The 15,491-nt window shown below is 48.3% G+C and overlaps 4 protein-coding genes across 4 annotated transcripts; 2 read left to right on the top strand and 2 right to left on the bottom strand.

Moving 5' to 3' along the window:
• Positions 1 to 5,941: 5,941 nt before the first annotated feature.
• Positions 5,942 to 6,355, top strand: N7473_004437 (uncharacterized protein; the record flags this gene model as incomplete). Its single annotated transcript, XM_057150377.1, has 1 exon — positions 5,942 to 6,355. One exon carries the CDS (start codon positions 5,942 to 5,944, stop codon positions 6,353 to 6,355), a length of 414 nt encoding a protein of 137 aa, XP_057010487.1.
• Positions 6,356 to 7,935: 1,580 nt separating this feature from the next.
• On the bottom strand, positions 7,936 to 9,517 carry N7473_004436 (uncharacterized protein; the record flags this gene model as incomplete). The annotated part of the gene is made up of 2 exons (XM_057150376.1): positions 7,936 to 9,027; positions 9,083 to 9,517. The coding sequence occupies 2 exons, from the start codon at positions 9,515 to 9,517 to the stop codon at positions 7,936 to 7,938; spliced, it is 1,527 nt and encodes a 508-aa protein (XP_057010486.1).
• Positions 9,518 to 10,079: 562 nt separating this feature from the next.
• On the top strand, positions 10,080 to 11,024 carry N7473_004435 (uncharacterized protein; the record flags this gene model as incomplete). The annotated part of the gene is made up of 1 exon (XM_057150375.1): positions 10,080 to 11,024. One exon carries the CDS (start codon positions 10,080 to 10,082, stop codon positions 11,022 to 11,024), a length of 945 nt encoding a protein of 314 aa, XP_057010485.1.
• Positions 11,025 to 13,422: 2,398 nt separating this feature from the next.
• On the bottom strand, positions 13,423 to 14,542 carry N7473_004434 (cysteine hydrolase family protein). Its single transcript, XM_057150374.1, has 2 exons — positions 14,056 to 14,542; positions 13,423 to 13,961 (listed from the first exon to the last, which is right to left on the bottom strand). Exons 1-2 carry the CDS (start codon positions 14,345 to 14,347, stop codon positions 13,690 to 13,692), a joined length of 564 nt encoding a protein of 187 aa, XP_057010484.1. The 5' UTR covers positions 14,348 to 14,542; the 3' UTR covers positions 13,423 to 13,689.
• Positions 14,543 to 15,491: the final 949 nt, after the last annotated feature.

Here is a 15,491-nt window from a genome sequence, read left to right as displayed (position 1 = left end):
ATGTCTTACATACTTGCAGTGTCAATCACTCTGGGTATTGACCGACTAGCCGGAGCCAAAAAGGACGTCGTTTCTTCAAGGCACGGCTTGTTTTCTGAGCGTGGGAGTAGGAGTACCTATTGTAGGCACACGATGCATACCTGCTAGATATGGCTACTTGGACAGTATAAACTTATATTAATTCACTAGTCACTTAGCATAGCACACGCTGCATAGCTGCCAAATAGTTGGATTATAAACCATAGCCCGCTAGGCTAGGTACGGATTCGTATTTTGGCCTAGTTGGGTAAACCAACTGGTTATGAGCCCGAATTAGCGTAACCTTTGTGCACGTTGGTTCAATTCCCACAGTCAGCATGTTCGAGCAACCAGAGCCACCAGAATAAGGCCTGTGATTGGCCGCACAGCCAGGCAACAGAGCTCCATGCCCCGCCCCCAAGCCAAGCGTTTATGGTTTACGGGGGAGAGTTGGATTATAAACCATAGCCCGCTAGGCTAGGTACGGATTCGTATTTTGGCCTAGTTGGGTAAACCAACTCAAATAGGCAGCTGGAGCAGTTCATGAATCAATCAATCAATCAATCAACCTCCAGTTTGGTCCTAGGAGCATCTAGGTCAAGGACCTACTGTACTGCTCCTGGGACGTCGAATCAGTATAGTGGACAGTACGGTTGCACCCTAATGCGAAAGGTTCTTATCCAAAATCCTGACCTAATACAATAAATACCACATTCCACTGACCAAAGGCATTTTTTTCAGGCTTTGCGCGCCGGGGACAGTATATAACACATGTACCGTGCCCCACAGGCATCGTTGGTTCACGTTTTCCAGTATTTGTTCTTACTCTCTCATTCTCTTTGCGGACCACAAAGCATTGGCATTAAAGATCGAGACGGGGGAAACAATCCTGTGGTTACATGATGTCTACTTACTCTACGGAGTCGCCGTTTATTTGCGTCTTCTGGTTCTCTTTTGCGCCATTACCTGGCTATCCATAGCCAGCTTTAGCTCAGCAACGGCACACTTTTCGATAATTCTACGGGATTACGCGAGATCCGACTACATAATCTAAGGATCCCTTGCTACCCAGATCTTTCGAAAATACAATGACCAAAGTCTTCGACCGTATGGTCATTGCGGCCATCCCGTCGGCTTTGCTTTCTAATTTTGGGATTATCCTCATGGCCTATCCGCGACTCCTACGAGATGGAAACGCCACCTAAATTTACTTTGCTTGTACTCAATTCCAATTGAGCTTAGTAGTGCTCTTCATAGGGGGTTATGTCGCGAATGCCATTGGTGGCTACTAGACCTTGTTCGAAGTGTTTGACGTTCGTGCAAGCCACCTCCCATACTACGGCATGATGTACTACGGAAGTATTGGTAAGGCTGTCTTCAGATCCCTGGTGGTTATTCTGTCTCTAGTTTATTTTGTGATATAGCAACCCCTCCTTGGTCGTCCAATTGTCTTCATGTGAGAGCGAGTTTCTAGGTGCGGAGAATCCAAATATGTAAGAAGCGATTGCATGACCCACCAAGAAGCTTTTAGGGATAGACTAATCTACCAGATAAGATATGCTTTATCACACTTTATTGTCGCCGTTGATATGTCCTAACCTGAAATGAAGTGATGAAAAATTCCAGGGATGTTTGTTCTTCTAGTCCATGTACTTCCTCTCATGGTCCAATAGCCATGTCAGCCCAACACAATATTAGCAAACTTACTGTCCTGTGATTGGTGCTTCATGGAAATCACTGCAATCTGTTCATGATGCTTTGTAAACTGTGCTGCGCACAGGTGACGCAGGGCAGAGAAGCCAAGAAACCCCTTAGCTGGTCGCCATGCCTGAAGGCATTGAGCAATTTCCTTTTCCTCGAGCGCTCGTGTGCCTGCAGGTCTGGAGGCTCGGTTCAGTCACTGGTGTAAGTGCGGTGCTAAATTAACCCTCGGCAGATGTTTATGCAAGCGTGTTGACTCAGTATTGAGCGGGCAACATGAAAGCAGTGGTCGAATGCCGTCACCGTTGCTTAACGCATCGCCGAAAATTGCTGAGTCCCACCGTTAACGTTAAGGATCAACTTTGCAGCACCAACAATATAACAGCATTCGCTTCTTAATTTTGACAGGCAAGACTCAAGGAAGTGAGCCACTTGCTCCTCATCATGAGACTATTATCGTATGATAGGAATATGACCGTTGCTCAATATTTGTAAGTTTAGTGGTTCAATATGAAAGCCAGAATATAAATACTACCGCCCTTCTCCAGTCAATTCCCTTCCAAAACTCATATTTGGTCACCTACGGGATATTCAAGAATGACAAACCAATCACGACACCGACGCGAGCGAGGAGGATAGCCTCATGGCTCAGGCGAACGAGCAGCTTGAACGCGAGCTGCTCCAATGTCAGAAACCCCCATTCCTTACATACCGAGCGCCCTGACGCGCGGTGCTTCTCGGCATCTCCCCCAGCTACGTCAAAGACTGGATGCCAGCAGATGCTTTTCGGGAATTGTATCAAAATTGGTGCGTACCGACCTCCTTTCGCTGGACAAACGCTAATCAAGCAGGAAGGACGCCATCTTAGAAAGATTCAATCTTGACCGTCATGGCCGGGGCTACATTTTGGATCTCGGTGGGGAGGCTATTTACCCGAGTTTTTATCTTAGCGTGCTCTCTGTTCATCAGAAACGATCGCTGATACCTCTTTCTAATCATAAGACAGATGCCAACATGGCACTCGCCACGACCGAGCCGCCCCTTTCCATCGTCCTCAACACCAAAGATGCACGACAGGCCGGGCCACTGACTCTAGTGTGTTTCTGCTTCGCTCATTCAAGACACATACTTAAAACGTCCATCTCGCTCGCATTGACGGAATAAATCTAGGAAGGCCCAGTACTCTTCGATTAGCCATATAGTAGAGTTCCAAAATGTTTTGTTCTCTTCTAGCTTCATCCTGTTCGACCAAAGGTTAACTGTCACTGCATTAGAAACCTTGCGTATTCCGACAGACACGATCTGGTCCTATGCTAGACCGACTGAGCTATCGCAGCATCCGGCGACAACAAAGAGAAGCTGAGCATCGAAGACCACCGACAAAGACCACGGTTTTTATAAAAGCAGAATCAGCCAGTGATGCATCAAATTACAGACCACAATCTGAGGGCCGGCGCTGTCAAGCCCTGATTGTAGCCGAGCAAGCAACAAGCCAGGCTGCAGTACTGGATCTACTGGGTCTCTCGCCGCAAGAGCAGTCGTTTCAGGTCAGTTCCTAGTTTGCCCTAGACTAAATACCATGAATCATTCCTCCAGTGGTACTTTGTCCTGACACGGTTGAATATTTGCCGGGCACACGAACAGCAAATACGAAATAGCTCTGCATTGGACGATATTGCCCACATCCATTCCCCGCGGTACGGAGTGATCCCGCGCCATCATGCACGTGTGATCGAGCTGACGCCTGCTACCTCGTCTCTGGTTTGCCTATGCTGATGCCAGGCTACATGGCGGCAAGTCTGTACCACTTTCAGTTACGAGAAACCACACTGACATGGGGACGCAGTGAAACACAGCTCTGGTTCGACCGTTCTGACGAGTCCGATCGGGATGGTCTATTGTGGCTGGTGTTGGGGGGGGGCACATCTAGGCCGCGAGCACGGTGAGTGGCGAACACGCATTTTGCGCCAGCTGCTGACAATTGGTGCTAGATCAAGTATATCCAACGGCATACTGCTTTGGCCGTGTCCCAATGCGGACGGCGATTTAAAGCTGCCACCATGACCTATTTGATGAAGGAAGCTGGCAAGTACGTTCTCATCACTAAAATACTTTGGCAGCTTACTAACCATGTCTCTCTGAGCAGTCAATTTGCGAATTGAAGGAGTATGAAAGCTCCTTCGATCAAACTCGCAAGTGGAAGAAACCGAACATTGTATCTTGAGTGATGAAGCATAGCGTTTGTGCCGTCCTACTTTCAGATAGTCAGCCAAGCACTGGAAACTCCTGTCCCTTCCGCTGTCTCTAGGATGATCTATGATGACGAATATCAACCTGTGGCCTTTGTACTCCGTACCTATGACGAAGCTGGAGGTGTTTTGTGTTGTGGTGATACAAGGCAAGTGTACATCAGGAACAAAGCCGCAACATCGGAAATCATTCTTGCATTTCTATATGAAGAACCAAATTTCCAATCAATATGGGCTTCACGTTGTGTATATAAGCCTCTTGTATCTTATCAGAAGATACAGGAATAACCGAATCAACTTTCCACTGAACTACAACATGTTATGAGCCTCTGACAGGAAGCGAAAACTACGCTACCTGGAAACGCCTGATGACCTCCTACCTGAAAACTAGGCAGGTTTGGGACGTTGTGTCGGGCGACCTTCAGCGCCCCGACTGTCTGTTCAAGTATGCCAAGCCCATCTCGGCAGATATCAACCCCCTGGTGGAACCGCACCTGAATGAGGCGGTGAGGCAGCGAGCCATCGATGCACGCCTCGAAGTGGAGGTCCAAGCTTTCGAGCGCCACCATGAGTGGAAGCCGAAGCCTACCACATACTCCTCCGGTACCTGTCCCCCCACATCAGTGTGCACGTCGCGGGACTAGACTCATCCCGCGAGCTGTGGAATGAACCCAAGGAACGGTACCGGCGGACGGAACTCGCCACGTTTTGCGAGCTGTTTGCCCACCTTCGTGAAACGACGGGCGACCGGTGTACCAGTGCGCGCGAGTACTCGTCAGCGTGTCGGGATGGTCCGCGCAGGGGACCTGCTGTTGTGTTTATCTCTCTCGTGCCTCGGCCTACCTGTGCTGATCAGGCTGCCTTGAGCTTTTCCCACTTTAGTATGTATATTACTAGGCCAATGGGACAAGGCGCATTTGCAGTGATCCGCTTCGAGTCATTAAGAGTCGTCTTATGGAAGGGCACCTGGATCGATACAAACTCCGAGGACGCCTTGCCATGCCCGCTTTCTTCTGGATGTTCTGTTGTGAAGAGATAACTAAGCCATCGAGATTTTTGACGTATTAGCTAAGCAAGGTAATGACGTCACATTAGAGGGAATGATTTACTAACGTAGTTCCCGGCTTACCTGATAACCCGGTTAACCCGATAACCCCCTCCAAATTCGCGTCTTCCTACCAACACACCAACTTCAACCACCTACCATGCCACCAATCCGCTCTGAATCCTGGCTAAAATTGGTCAATCAGGAGGGCAAGATTCAATTAGCCCTCCAAGATATTAAAGAGGGTCGAATCAAATCTTTACACGCAGCGACGAAGCTATATGATATACCCTACGCTACTCTGCATGCGCGCTCTTCCGGAGTAGCCCCACGCGTCGATACACGATGGCATCGTCATAAATTGACCCAATTGGAAGAGGATTCGCTAGCTGAGTGGATTATATCTATGGATACGCGTGGTGCAGCCCCTAGGCCCTCTACCGTGCGCGATATGGCCAATATTCTACTAGCTGCGCGTGGTGAGAGCCCACCGGCTACTGTTGGCAAAAATTGGCCATCTTCTTTCGTTCAACGGCGCGATGAGCTTCGATCATGCTTCTCTAAGCGATATGACTATCAGCGCGCTCTTAACGAGGATCCAAAGTTGATGTTTGAAAACCAGCCTTCTGAAAGTTATTAAAAAATTACCACCATGAAAGGTATAAATATGGGCCAAGAGTCATGTCAAATGCTTTTATAGTCAGAGACTGGAAATATTTTTACCTGCTAGCTAGTTAGCAGTAAATGATTCTTTATCAAGTCCTTGAAGACCTTATATAAGAATTACCTTGATAGGCAAACAAGCCTGTCCTGACCTCCCAACAAGAAATTCTAAACAATATCACCGACTAAATTCCAGGTCAGAAGCCTTCACCCCCAGCAACTTCCAGCTGCCTTATTCTAATCTTGAACAGCTATAGCAGCCAACATGCGACCCTTCGCCGCCGTCCTTGCTATCTCACTCCTCGCTGCCCCGGCCGCCGCAGATTGGGAGCTATACACTTCCACCTGCTACGGGTTCTCGGGTTCGTACATGATCAGTGGCGGCGCGTTTAACGGCGACCCTTGCTCAACAGATAAGGGTGCCCATTGGGATAACAATTACCGCGAGAGGCGGATGGACTCGTATAACCCGTGCAACCGAGAGGGCAAGAAACTGCGCTACGTTCGTGACGGGTCCGACTATAATGTGTACTGGGAGGACAGCCCGAACAACAAGATTGGACGGTGTTATGAGAAGATCGATCCCGACCGAACAGCGGTTTGCCATGACATCAGGTTGTCTTGCAGTTATTCCCTGATGTATGAGTGCAAGTCTCCTGTTTGCACTTCTGAAATGTAGCGTCGCACAACAGCCTTACTACTATTTTTCATTTGATATAAATAAATATACCTTCTGATCTTGGGATATCTGGGCCCTGAGTTGCCTGATCCCCTGCATATGCTTAGGTGGCCCCATTCAATTCAGCTGTAATGAATCTAGCAGGCAACCGGGAGACACAGGTTCGCCTGAGCTCAAGTCATGAAGGCGGATGCCGGTTTTATATAGGCTCGGACAACTACAGGAAGGAGAAATAAAGTTCATGCGTCAGATTGGACAGCGACTGCGATACCTGCCACACAGCATCAATTTGAAGCCATACCCCGGGGACATTCTGGTCAGTTGGGAAGACAATGAGACGGAATCCGTTCGCACGCTCGGCCCAAGTCGCCCGGACTACCATGTTGTGCTTCATGATGACAATTGTGCAAGCGCTGGGACGGTGCTTCTCCACGATAAAGCAGGTAAGTGGTCATTAATCATCCAGGGAACAACAGCTGACCCTCTGGCACAGCCCTCCCCAGCGAAGTGGTGCCCTGTGGCTGCCGCCAGTAGTTCGCTCGCCAGACACATCGAACGTGCCTCTTTATCGGTCTGTTGCTCACATCGACATGTTATGCCATGACTGCACTGTACGAAGATCGAGCTTTTTATGGAGTGCCGTCTGATGGAGTGGCTTCACTCCGCAACATATGCTTTGACAGGAAGGTGCAGTGCGGGTGACCCCCACATATGAAGAAGACAAGCGGTATGAGTATTATATTGAAGCCAACACTTTGTCACACGTATGGCACCTTCGATCCTGCAAGTCCGTCTCTCAAAAGTGTCGTAGAGTTGACTTGTATTCGCTATATTTTTGCGACAGGCAATGAATGGAAAGTTGGGCGTTTCCATAATATTAAACATCACTGAGGCTTCTTTGTCTTTCTGATGTAATTTTTGGCTTTCTCAAGAACAATATCTTGCAGGAAAGGCTCTGGGGGGCTGCATCTGTTCTTGGCTGGCTCTGGTAACATGTTGGACCATCCTTCGTCGAACCCGTCACTTCGTGCTGTCAGTTTATGTCACCCACGTAACAGCCCAAGAATGGGAAGCGGTGCCTCAGTACAGGGACAGAACGATTCATGTCATACGAATCGTTTTTCCAGTGATACTGTATCAGTCGTCACGTGACATCTCAATCCCCCGCTTTGTGGTCTGTAAGAGTGCATGCCAGCCCCTCCTTTTGATATGCCATCAACGATTTTACCATAATTTCATCTTTGCGAGCGAGAAGATAGCCAACATGACTGAGCAAAAAGACAAAGCTTCCTCTGAATCAAAACGAATAGAGCAGAATCAGCTCATCAGTATGTCCATGTCTTCTGGCGAAGAAGCTCGAAGAGCTCGAGGGAAGAAAGACATTGAGCTGCCCTCTGAGCGGATCGCCAATAATCCAAATATCGATCAGGTTATATCTTCGGGATCAGAGGCACAGAGAAAAAGAAAATTGAACAAAAAAGATTAAGTGGTAGGTACTCGCCTGAAGGAACCTCAACGAGTCTCTAAATGGAGTACCAGGGTGGGTTAGAATTGTTCAACCCGACACGCTTCTGCAGGAATCAATGACCAATCTCATCAAACCGAGTCCTCAACCGATCCTTATAGTCAGCATCTTCCTCCACCTTTGCTCGAATGAAATTCCCCGCGTCCACGGACCAATAAGGGCTCACCGTCCGATCGAAAATTCGCTGGGTGCAGTGCTCCTCACAGAAAATTCGCTGGATATGCTCGTTGAACACTCGCAGAAGGCCCTTGGGGCTATGGACAGCTTGGAAATACCAGAAGCTCCCTCTATCCCAGCATTTTCCCATGATCTCGGCTTGAGATGTAACAACTGTGCGGGCAGATTTTTCCTGCTGCTCAAAAGCCTCTATGAATTCAGAAATGACAGATTGGAAATTTTGGAGGTGTTCTCCATGTTCAATATCATCGATAGGTCGACCAGTCAACCAGTACGGCGGTGTCTGTAGCTCAATGGGAAAAGTGCATGCCCATTCCAAGTCTATCAAACACGTAATATGCCAATCTTCATCCACAAAGATATTACTTGGATGGAGATCAGTAAGTGTGAGTAGAAACGGACCGTCGCGATATTGACGAGAAGTGAATCGAGGCAAGAGACTTCGCATCATAGTCAAAGCAGCAAGCTGTTCCTGGCCGTCCTGAAGATCATGAATGGCATTTGGCTGGTAGTGGAGGCGGTTGTCGTGACATTGCAACAGATCCAAGATGTAAGGCTCCACACACTGATACGTAGAGTTCCTTGGTATAGTGGGGATGCCTTCATTTTCGAAAGTTTGGAGTCGCAGCGTAAGGGGTCGATTTTTCAAATGAATCAAGCCATCATCATCCAAAGTCAGAGATCCAATACGTGAAAATTCATTCTGGTTAAGAGTGAGCATGATCTTTGCAAGATCGCTGAAAAGAGCTTGTCTTCGAGTCTTGTCCGTCAGAAGGAATTTTGACAACGTGTTAGACAGCATGCTGCCACTCTCAACAAAGCTAATAATCATATATCCGATGCGAAAGGCACCGCTACCCTTGGTGCCGATAAATGGACATGTCTTGGGATACCCAAGCAGTGATCGCAGTGTTCGTTTCATACGGTGGAACCATCGAGTACAGACATCCATAGATTGCTCATGGATAAACTATAGTACATTCAGCACTTTCAATCCAATAAAAGGAGACAGGACATTAACTCACAGTTTGCCCATTGAGGAACGCGAACCCATGAAGGAAAGGTATCGGAATAGTTGGACAATTCTCGCGAATCCAAATATATGTAGCGACTTCGCAGCGCAGCTTCTCGTCTGAATTCCCAGGATGCGCCTCTTCTCCAACTTTGAAAGGCAGTGGGATTCGAAATAGGACACGTTTGCCAGATGGCCGATTCACGTAGACTGGAATGCACACGTTGTAACTCCCAAATAACCAATCAACCTGGTCGGCAATTTCACATAGATTCACGCCAAGATGGAATGAAACCAATGATTCGATGTCCGCTTTGTGGTCAAGTAAATATGAACAGAAGGCTTGCTGCTTCTGTGGGTAGTCCAGGCGGTGTAAGATATTATCGTCGTCGGTCAGGGCATCTTCTAACGAAATTTCGTTCCCCCTGAGCAAAGAAAGAGTAGCCATATAGACTGTCTGCGTGCATTTGTGCTGGCCGTCCCAGCAAGTGAGCTCAACTGAGGTACTATGCACCTCCGTCTGAAACAGATGTTCGGGAAATAAGGGATGAAGGTCACATGACCAGTTCTTGTAGTATGGAGGTGATGGAACAGCAGTGCTGGTGGATACCCGGAAAAAGGAAATACTTTACCTCCGCCAAGATTAGTCATTATTATGCCCACGGCAGTACTGCGTATTTGAGACCAGATATGTTTCCCCATTCAGACGCACTATCTCCAGATTTTTATTAAGAAGTGCACCAACCTGGATCTGGAATAGCCGCAAGCCATCCGGCTCTCCTGACTGGGTATCGATTTGACGCTAAACTACTTCGGGACCCCGGCACTATTTCCATAAATCATAAAGAACAATTTTCAGCGCTGTACCAATCATTTTCGCGATTTAGCCGACATGCAAAAACTGCGAAGTCCCCTGATAAATCATCACACCATTGGCACATACTTTAACCTACCCACCTTTTTGCCTCTTTTCACATCGCTCAAGGCACTCCATCACACATCAAAGCAAGATGGCCACTTTGACGCCTGTTCCTGTCACTTTTTCCAAAGACGAAGTACCAACTAAAAAGAACGTCAGGGACATTATAGGCACATTCCTGACGGAAGAATGGCGATCTGTGGATCCAGAAACCCTGACTATGTCATACCATGCATCGTTTGTCAACGCCCACTGTCACGTGGAGCGACCGAAGCCCGCTACTGGCACCCCTACTGAGACCTTGAAGGTGTTCATTAAATTTCACAATGACACCGGGAGCTGCCTCGAAATCTTCAAGCCTTTGGCACCAACCAAGCATGAGGAAGCACTTCTCTGCTACGAATACGGTCGAACCGGGCTGGGAGCCAAAGTCTATGGATTCTTCAAGACACAAGATTGCACACTCGGGAGAGTCGAGGAGTTCTTGGATGCACGTAACATGGAACCGGAGGATGTTGAGAATTCGGTCATCCGAGCGGATGTTGCCAGAGGACTGGCGACGTTTCATGTCTTGAAGATGTCACTGGAGAAAAAGGCGGTGGATTTATATTATGAAGCCGTCATCAATGGACTCAGGGATTACCTCAAAATGGACAAGTTGAAGGCACTTGGAAAAGAAGCAGGTATCAGTATCGACAAACTGGTCGACTATGACTATGGGAGGAGACTGAGAAATGTGGTGGACAAGCTGGAAACCATAGGAGGAAAGACTGGATGGTGTATTCATGACATCCAATTCATGAACGTGATGGTGAAAAGTCATGTGAAGGAAGGGGAGAGCAAAGTCATCCTAATTGACTTTGAGTTCGTGATGCAGAACTACCGAGCATTTGACATTGGTGGGCACTTCATGCAAAAGATGTTCAAGTGGTTTGATGAGGAGAGCAGGATAGCAGGCTGCAGGAAATATACCGAGGACGAGAAGAGACATTTCTGTGACGAGTATGCCAGACAGTGGAACAAACTGACCCGGTGATTCAGATACCGGGGATCAGGTGTTTCTGGAATCTGAATACGGATACCTGTTGGCCATCACTTTTGACATCCATAACATGCTTTGCTTCATGGATGCACAAGGTGATAAGGATCCCTTGAACCTGCTCGGACTAAACAAGCTGTTCGATGGGTTTGTCGATCAGTATGCCAAGCTTAATTTAGAAGATTCATGATTAGGAAGAGTGCATATGCTCTCTTCTATTCCTTTTTTGCATGTGCTCTTCTTACACGTGGTCAAGTGGTAAGTATTTCACTCGCAATTCCAGTGTATTGAGACGTGAGTGATGTAGTCATTGTCGGTTTTTCGTCCTCTTCCCTCGAAGATTACTGAAGCAGTGGCATAGTATTTGGCGGGGTGGCGAGCACCACGGAAATGAAGGAGCTAAGTTGTGTCGCGTAGCGTAATGGCTGCAGGAATCCTCTAACAAAATTAGTACATACCTCTAAGCCACCAAGATCACAGCCTCACGCGCATTCTCCAGAGCTTTGGCGAATCAGACGCAAGAGATGGAATTACTGTAATTACGCTGACTCACGGAAAAATGTAAGGCTGCGGAGATATTCAAATACGGACTAGTGCGATTTTGGTGGGGCTTTGGGAAACAGAGAGAGATTGGAGGTAAAACTGATTTCGAATATCACTGTACCGATCGCCCCCAGTGAGCTCACACTGGGCAGCAGTCCTCGCCAGGCTGCTGGGACAATGGATTCATACCTTCTCGTGGTGTCCGGTGTTAATCCCCGCTGGGAGACCAAAGTGAATCCGCCGTGGTTGTGCGGTCCGACCCGGTGTGGGAGGCGCGGGGCACGATCGCACAACCACAACAAAATCAGGGGATAATGGGATACGAAAATCACCCGACTTCTTTTTACCCGACTCGCACTCGGGCCCAGAAGCTGGCCTTGCATTACCTGTGAAAGTGGTGTCGCCCTAAAAGGAAGACAGGACACCCCTGAGCATACGGTCTGGGATCGCATCGTGCGAGATGCGGCGAGGCGGTAGTGAACCGGTGACACAGGCAGTCAAGCTAACGTCGGACAGACCTCGTTCAAGGCCCAGAGACCTCGTTAAGGCTCGGACCTCGTTAAGACTCAGAGACGTCGTTCGCTGGAGACCTCGTTAAGGCCCAGCCACGGGCACCCTCCAGGCCGGCTGTTCTTTGATACACGGGCACCACCGAGACACGGGCATCCTCTTTGGGAGACACACGGGCAATCTGGAAAATATCGGTATTTAGCTGGTGGCAGCCGTCGGAACTCGTTAAGGCTTGGCCACGGGCAACCCGTCGACCCTGTTCACATACCGGGGACCAAGCTTGGTTAGTGGAGAGCAACCAATATACACTGCCGGAGGGAGCGTATAGAGAACTTTCTGCAAGACACGGTCGGCCTGAGGGAGGGAGACCTCCTCAGGTAACGCGAAACGAGAGTGTAAGCTCTCGCGGGGCGTGGTGTGCAATGGCAGCCACTGCGACAGGGTCGGGGCCTGTCAAGAGACTGTCTGTATAGCCCGAGAGGACGGATGCGCGTGTCGGTGTACAAAAACCCGGGAGTCAACTACCTCACTCGCACTGGGGGCCTGAGACCGACCTTGGTCGGTTGAAGCGGTGTCGTCCTAGTTGGCCTGCCCGTGATGTATGCTTATGGAGCAAACTGAGAGACACCCAGGGTGAGAGGCGTGGTGAACCTCAAAGGACCAGAAGCCTCAATTATCGGGTGAAAAACTGGGGTAGTGGTCTATGCAAGTAGGCCTGTCGAAGCTACTTAATGTCTTTCGGCCCCTAACTAACATACACCAACCACCTTGTGCCAAAGATGGTAAACGCGCTTCAACTGCCGAGGATAGGATGTTGAACACTTGAAGAAGCGCCTTCAAGCCAGTCTACTAATAAAATTACTAACCCACAAGGATCCGTATGATATCGACAGCTGAGAGGACATATACTGAAAGGATCCATGTATGGGCTCGAAGGAGATACGGCATATGTACATTAGGACCTGTGTTGATAGATCAGTGATAGTTGCCCTTTCGGGTTAGCCGCCGGGCGTTAATAAATTGTGTGTGTACAAAAGGCTTAAAGAAAAGAAGTTTTCCCCCGCACGTTCGCCGTGTCAACGTGCCAAGGTCTCGTGGCAGACGCGGCAAATATCGGGTATTGATTGGCCCGTGACACAAGAGAGCAGTGACAAGTCCAAAAGCCCTAAATTCATCAATGCATTTCCTTCATTTTCTCGCAGAATTATTATAATTGCAGCTTTTGAGACTCAATGAGAGACCGATCGCTCAATGGAGCGGTGCCGCTAAGGGGATCTAGTATAGGGAGTACAAATAGTCAGGCCTACGTGCTAAAGATGGTCTTTATTACTCTGCTCTCTATCTCCAACCATGATAATACCAGCCAAAAAATAAACCAAATCCTCAGTCTGGATGATCTTCATAGTAGCTCTAGCTAAGCTCGAACGAAGCCCTTGAGCTTGGCAAAAATTCCTTCACCCGGGTTTATATCTAGCGAATAAGGAGGTAGATACAGTAAACCAACTTGAATCCGATATTGATATATAATTACGCAGTCCGTTCGGAGTGGTGGAAGGATGCATTATCTATGACTAGGACGGACGTCGGCTGCGGCTATCCTTGATCTATGTCAAGGTTGCCATGTATCCCATGGAATAATTTCCGCACCTGCTTTGCGGAGCTTCTCTTCAACCTCCCGCTCAATCTCCTCTGCCTTCCTACTTCCCATATCATAAGTCGAATGGGCTCCCTGCAGCAACACAACTTTGAAGCCAGCAGCTAATGCCCCCTCACAGGTTGATTGAACGCAACATTCACTCTGAATTCCAAAAGCCACAATCTCTTCAATCCCTTCGGCTTTTAGCTGATCTGCGAGTTGCTGGTTGGACTCGAACGTGTCCCCTATATAAGTACAGTAAGTGGCCCGGACACCATTTTCTATTGTAAAACAAGAGATCGTGATTGTATTGAAGCAATCGGTCAAGTTTTAACTCACTGGTAGTCTTCTCCACAATCCTCTCTGTTTCATTACGTGGTTTGAAAACTAACTCCCACGGCTTGCTGCCTCTAACCAAAGAGCCATTTTCAGGGGTTTCGTGGTGTTGGACGATGATTATGCTAAGATTGGCACCTAGGCCGCGACCAAGTTCATTGTCGATGGCTATTCGTGCCTTTGAAAGAACGGCGGCCCCAACATCTCGGATTCGAGCGGCGTGAGGAATTTCAGTTCGAGGATCCTGGGCTAGATCGGCTTGAATATCGATCACAAATAGGGCGGTGCGAGCCATGGTTGGGAAAGGGAGGATGGGAGGGCAGGATGATGAATAGGTCAGCGAAGCGAAGGATAGTCTTCATGTTGGTGGAAGAAAGTCAATGTCAGATTGCATAGGAAAAAGGCAGCAGGAGGAAAGTGAGTCATGGGTCAGTGTCAGAGCAGACAACGACAATATCCACCACCGGTGGCACTGACCACCATGTCGAGGATAGTGGAGCAGTTACTTACAGCTGCCTCCTATTGGTTTCCTTCGTCCCCCGCCTTTCTTTGTGTTTTGTATGTAAATTACGGGGTTCCGAGACAACACTTTCGAGTCACTCTCGAGTATCCCATGGGTCCTCTAAGACACGGAGGAATTGGTCCCATCCACATATCAACTATGGACCAAATCTGCAGATGTGTATTTAACATACCCGCCTGCCACTCATTTTATCTACAATCAATCAATTCAATCTGTCAATCCTACTGATTGGTTCCCCTTCCACTAGAATCCCCACTCATTGCAATACTAGCCATTACTGATTTAGCTTGCTCGATCAATTGGTTTGCATTCTTCACTGTCATTGGATTTTGGGTTCTGCATTATCGGATCTGCCTTACCCTCACGTGTCCCAGGTCACGTGCCCTGAAGCGCGGAACGAGTGGAGGGTGTCGGAACAGCAGCATAGGTGGATACCCGGAAGAAAGGAGATACTATAGATCCGAGGGATTAGTCATTATTATGCCCACACAAATTGCCAGCAACGGGCAGCATAGCAATTCAGACTTGTTGATATCCGATTGGTGCACCAGTATGATCCACAAAGAAGGATTCCGATAGAGGGGGAACCTCCTGCACGTGACAGAACCTGATCCTGATTTTCGTAAATATTCGTGAGACTGCCAAAAGCCATACAAAAATTGTGGCGAAATTTGGACCAAAATCGCAATGGTTGGCTTGTCGTGCTTCAGTGGTATTGGACGAATGCTTTCAGTGCCATTGGACAAAGGCTTATTAGAGCGGATCCTAGTCTCCGTTCTTTGTCCGATCAGCACCTCTTTTAGTGTTTTGTACGGAGTTGGCTTTTCCGTTTTTGCTACTCATTCTGACTCCAGTAAGCGGAGGCCACTGCCCAGCGCAGCTCGTAAGAGATATGATATTATATAACCACACCCTC

The sequence above is a fragment of the Penicillium subrubescens genome (genome assembly GCF_028828155.1).
Source record: "Penicillium subrubescens strain IBT 31985 chromosome Unknown utg000003l_segment0_segment0, whole genome shotgun sequence".
Taxonomy (NCBI): domain Eukaryota; kingdom Fungi; phylum Ascomycota; class Eurotiomycetes; order Eurotiales; family Aspergillaceae; genus Penicillium; species Penicillium subrubescens.
This window is presented reverse-complemented; position numbering and strand designations above follow the sequence as displayed.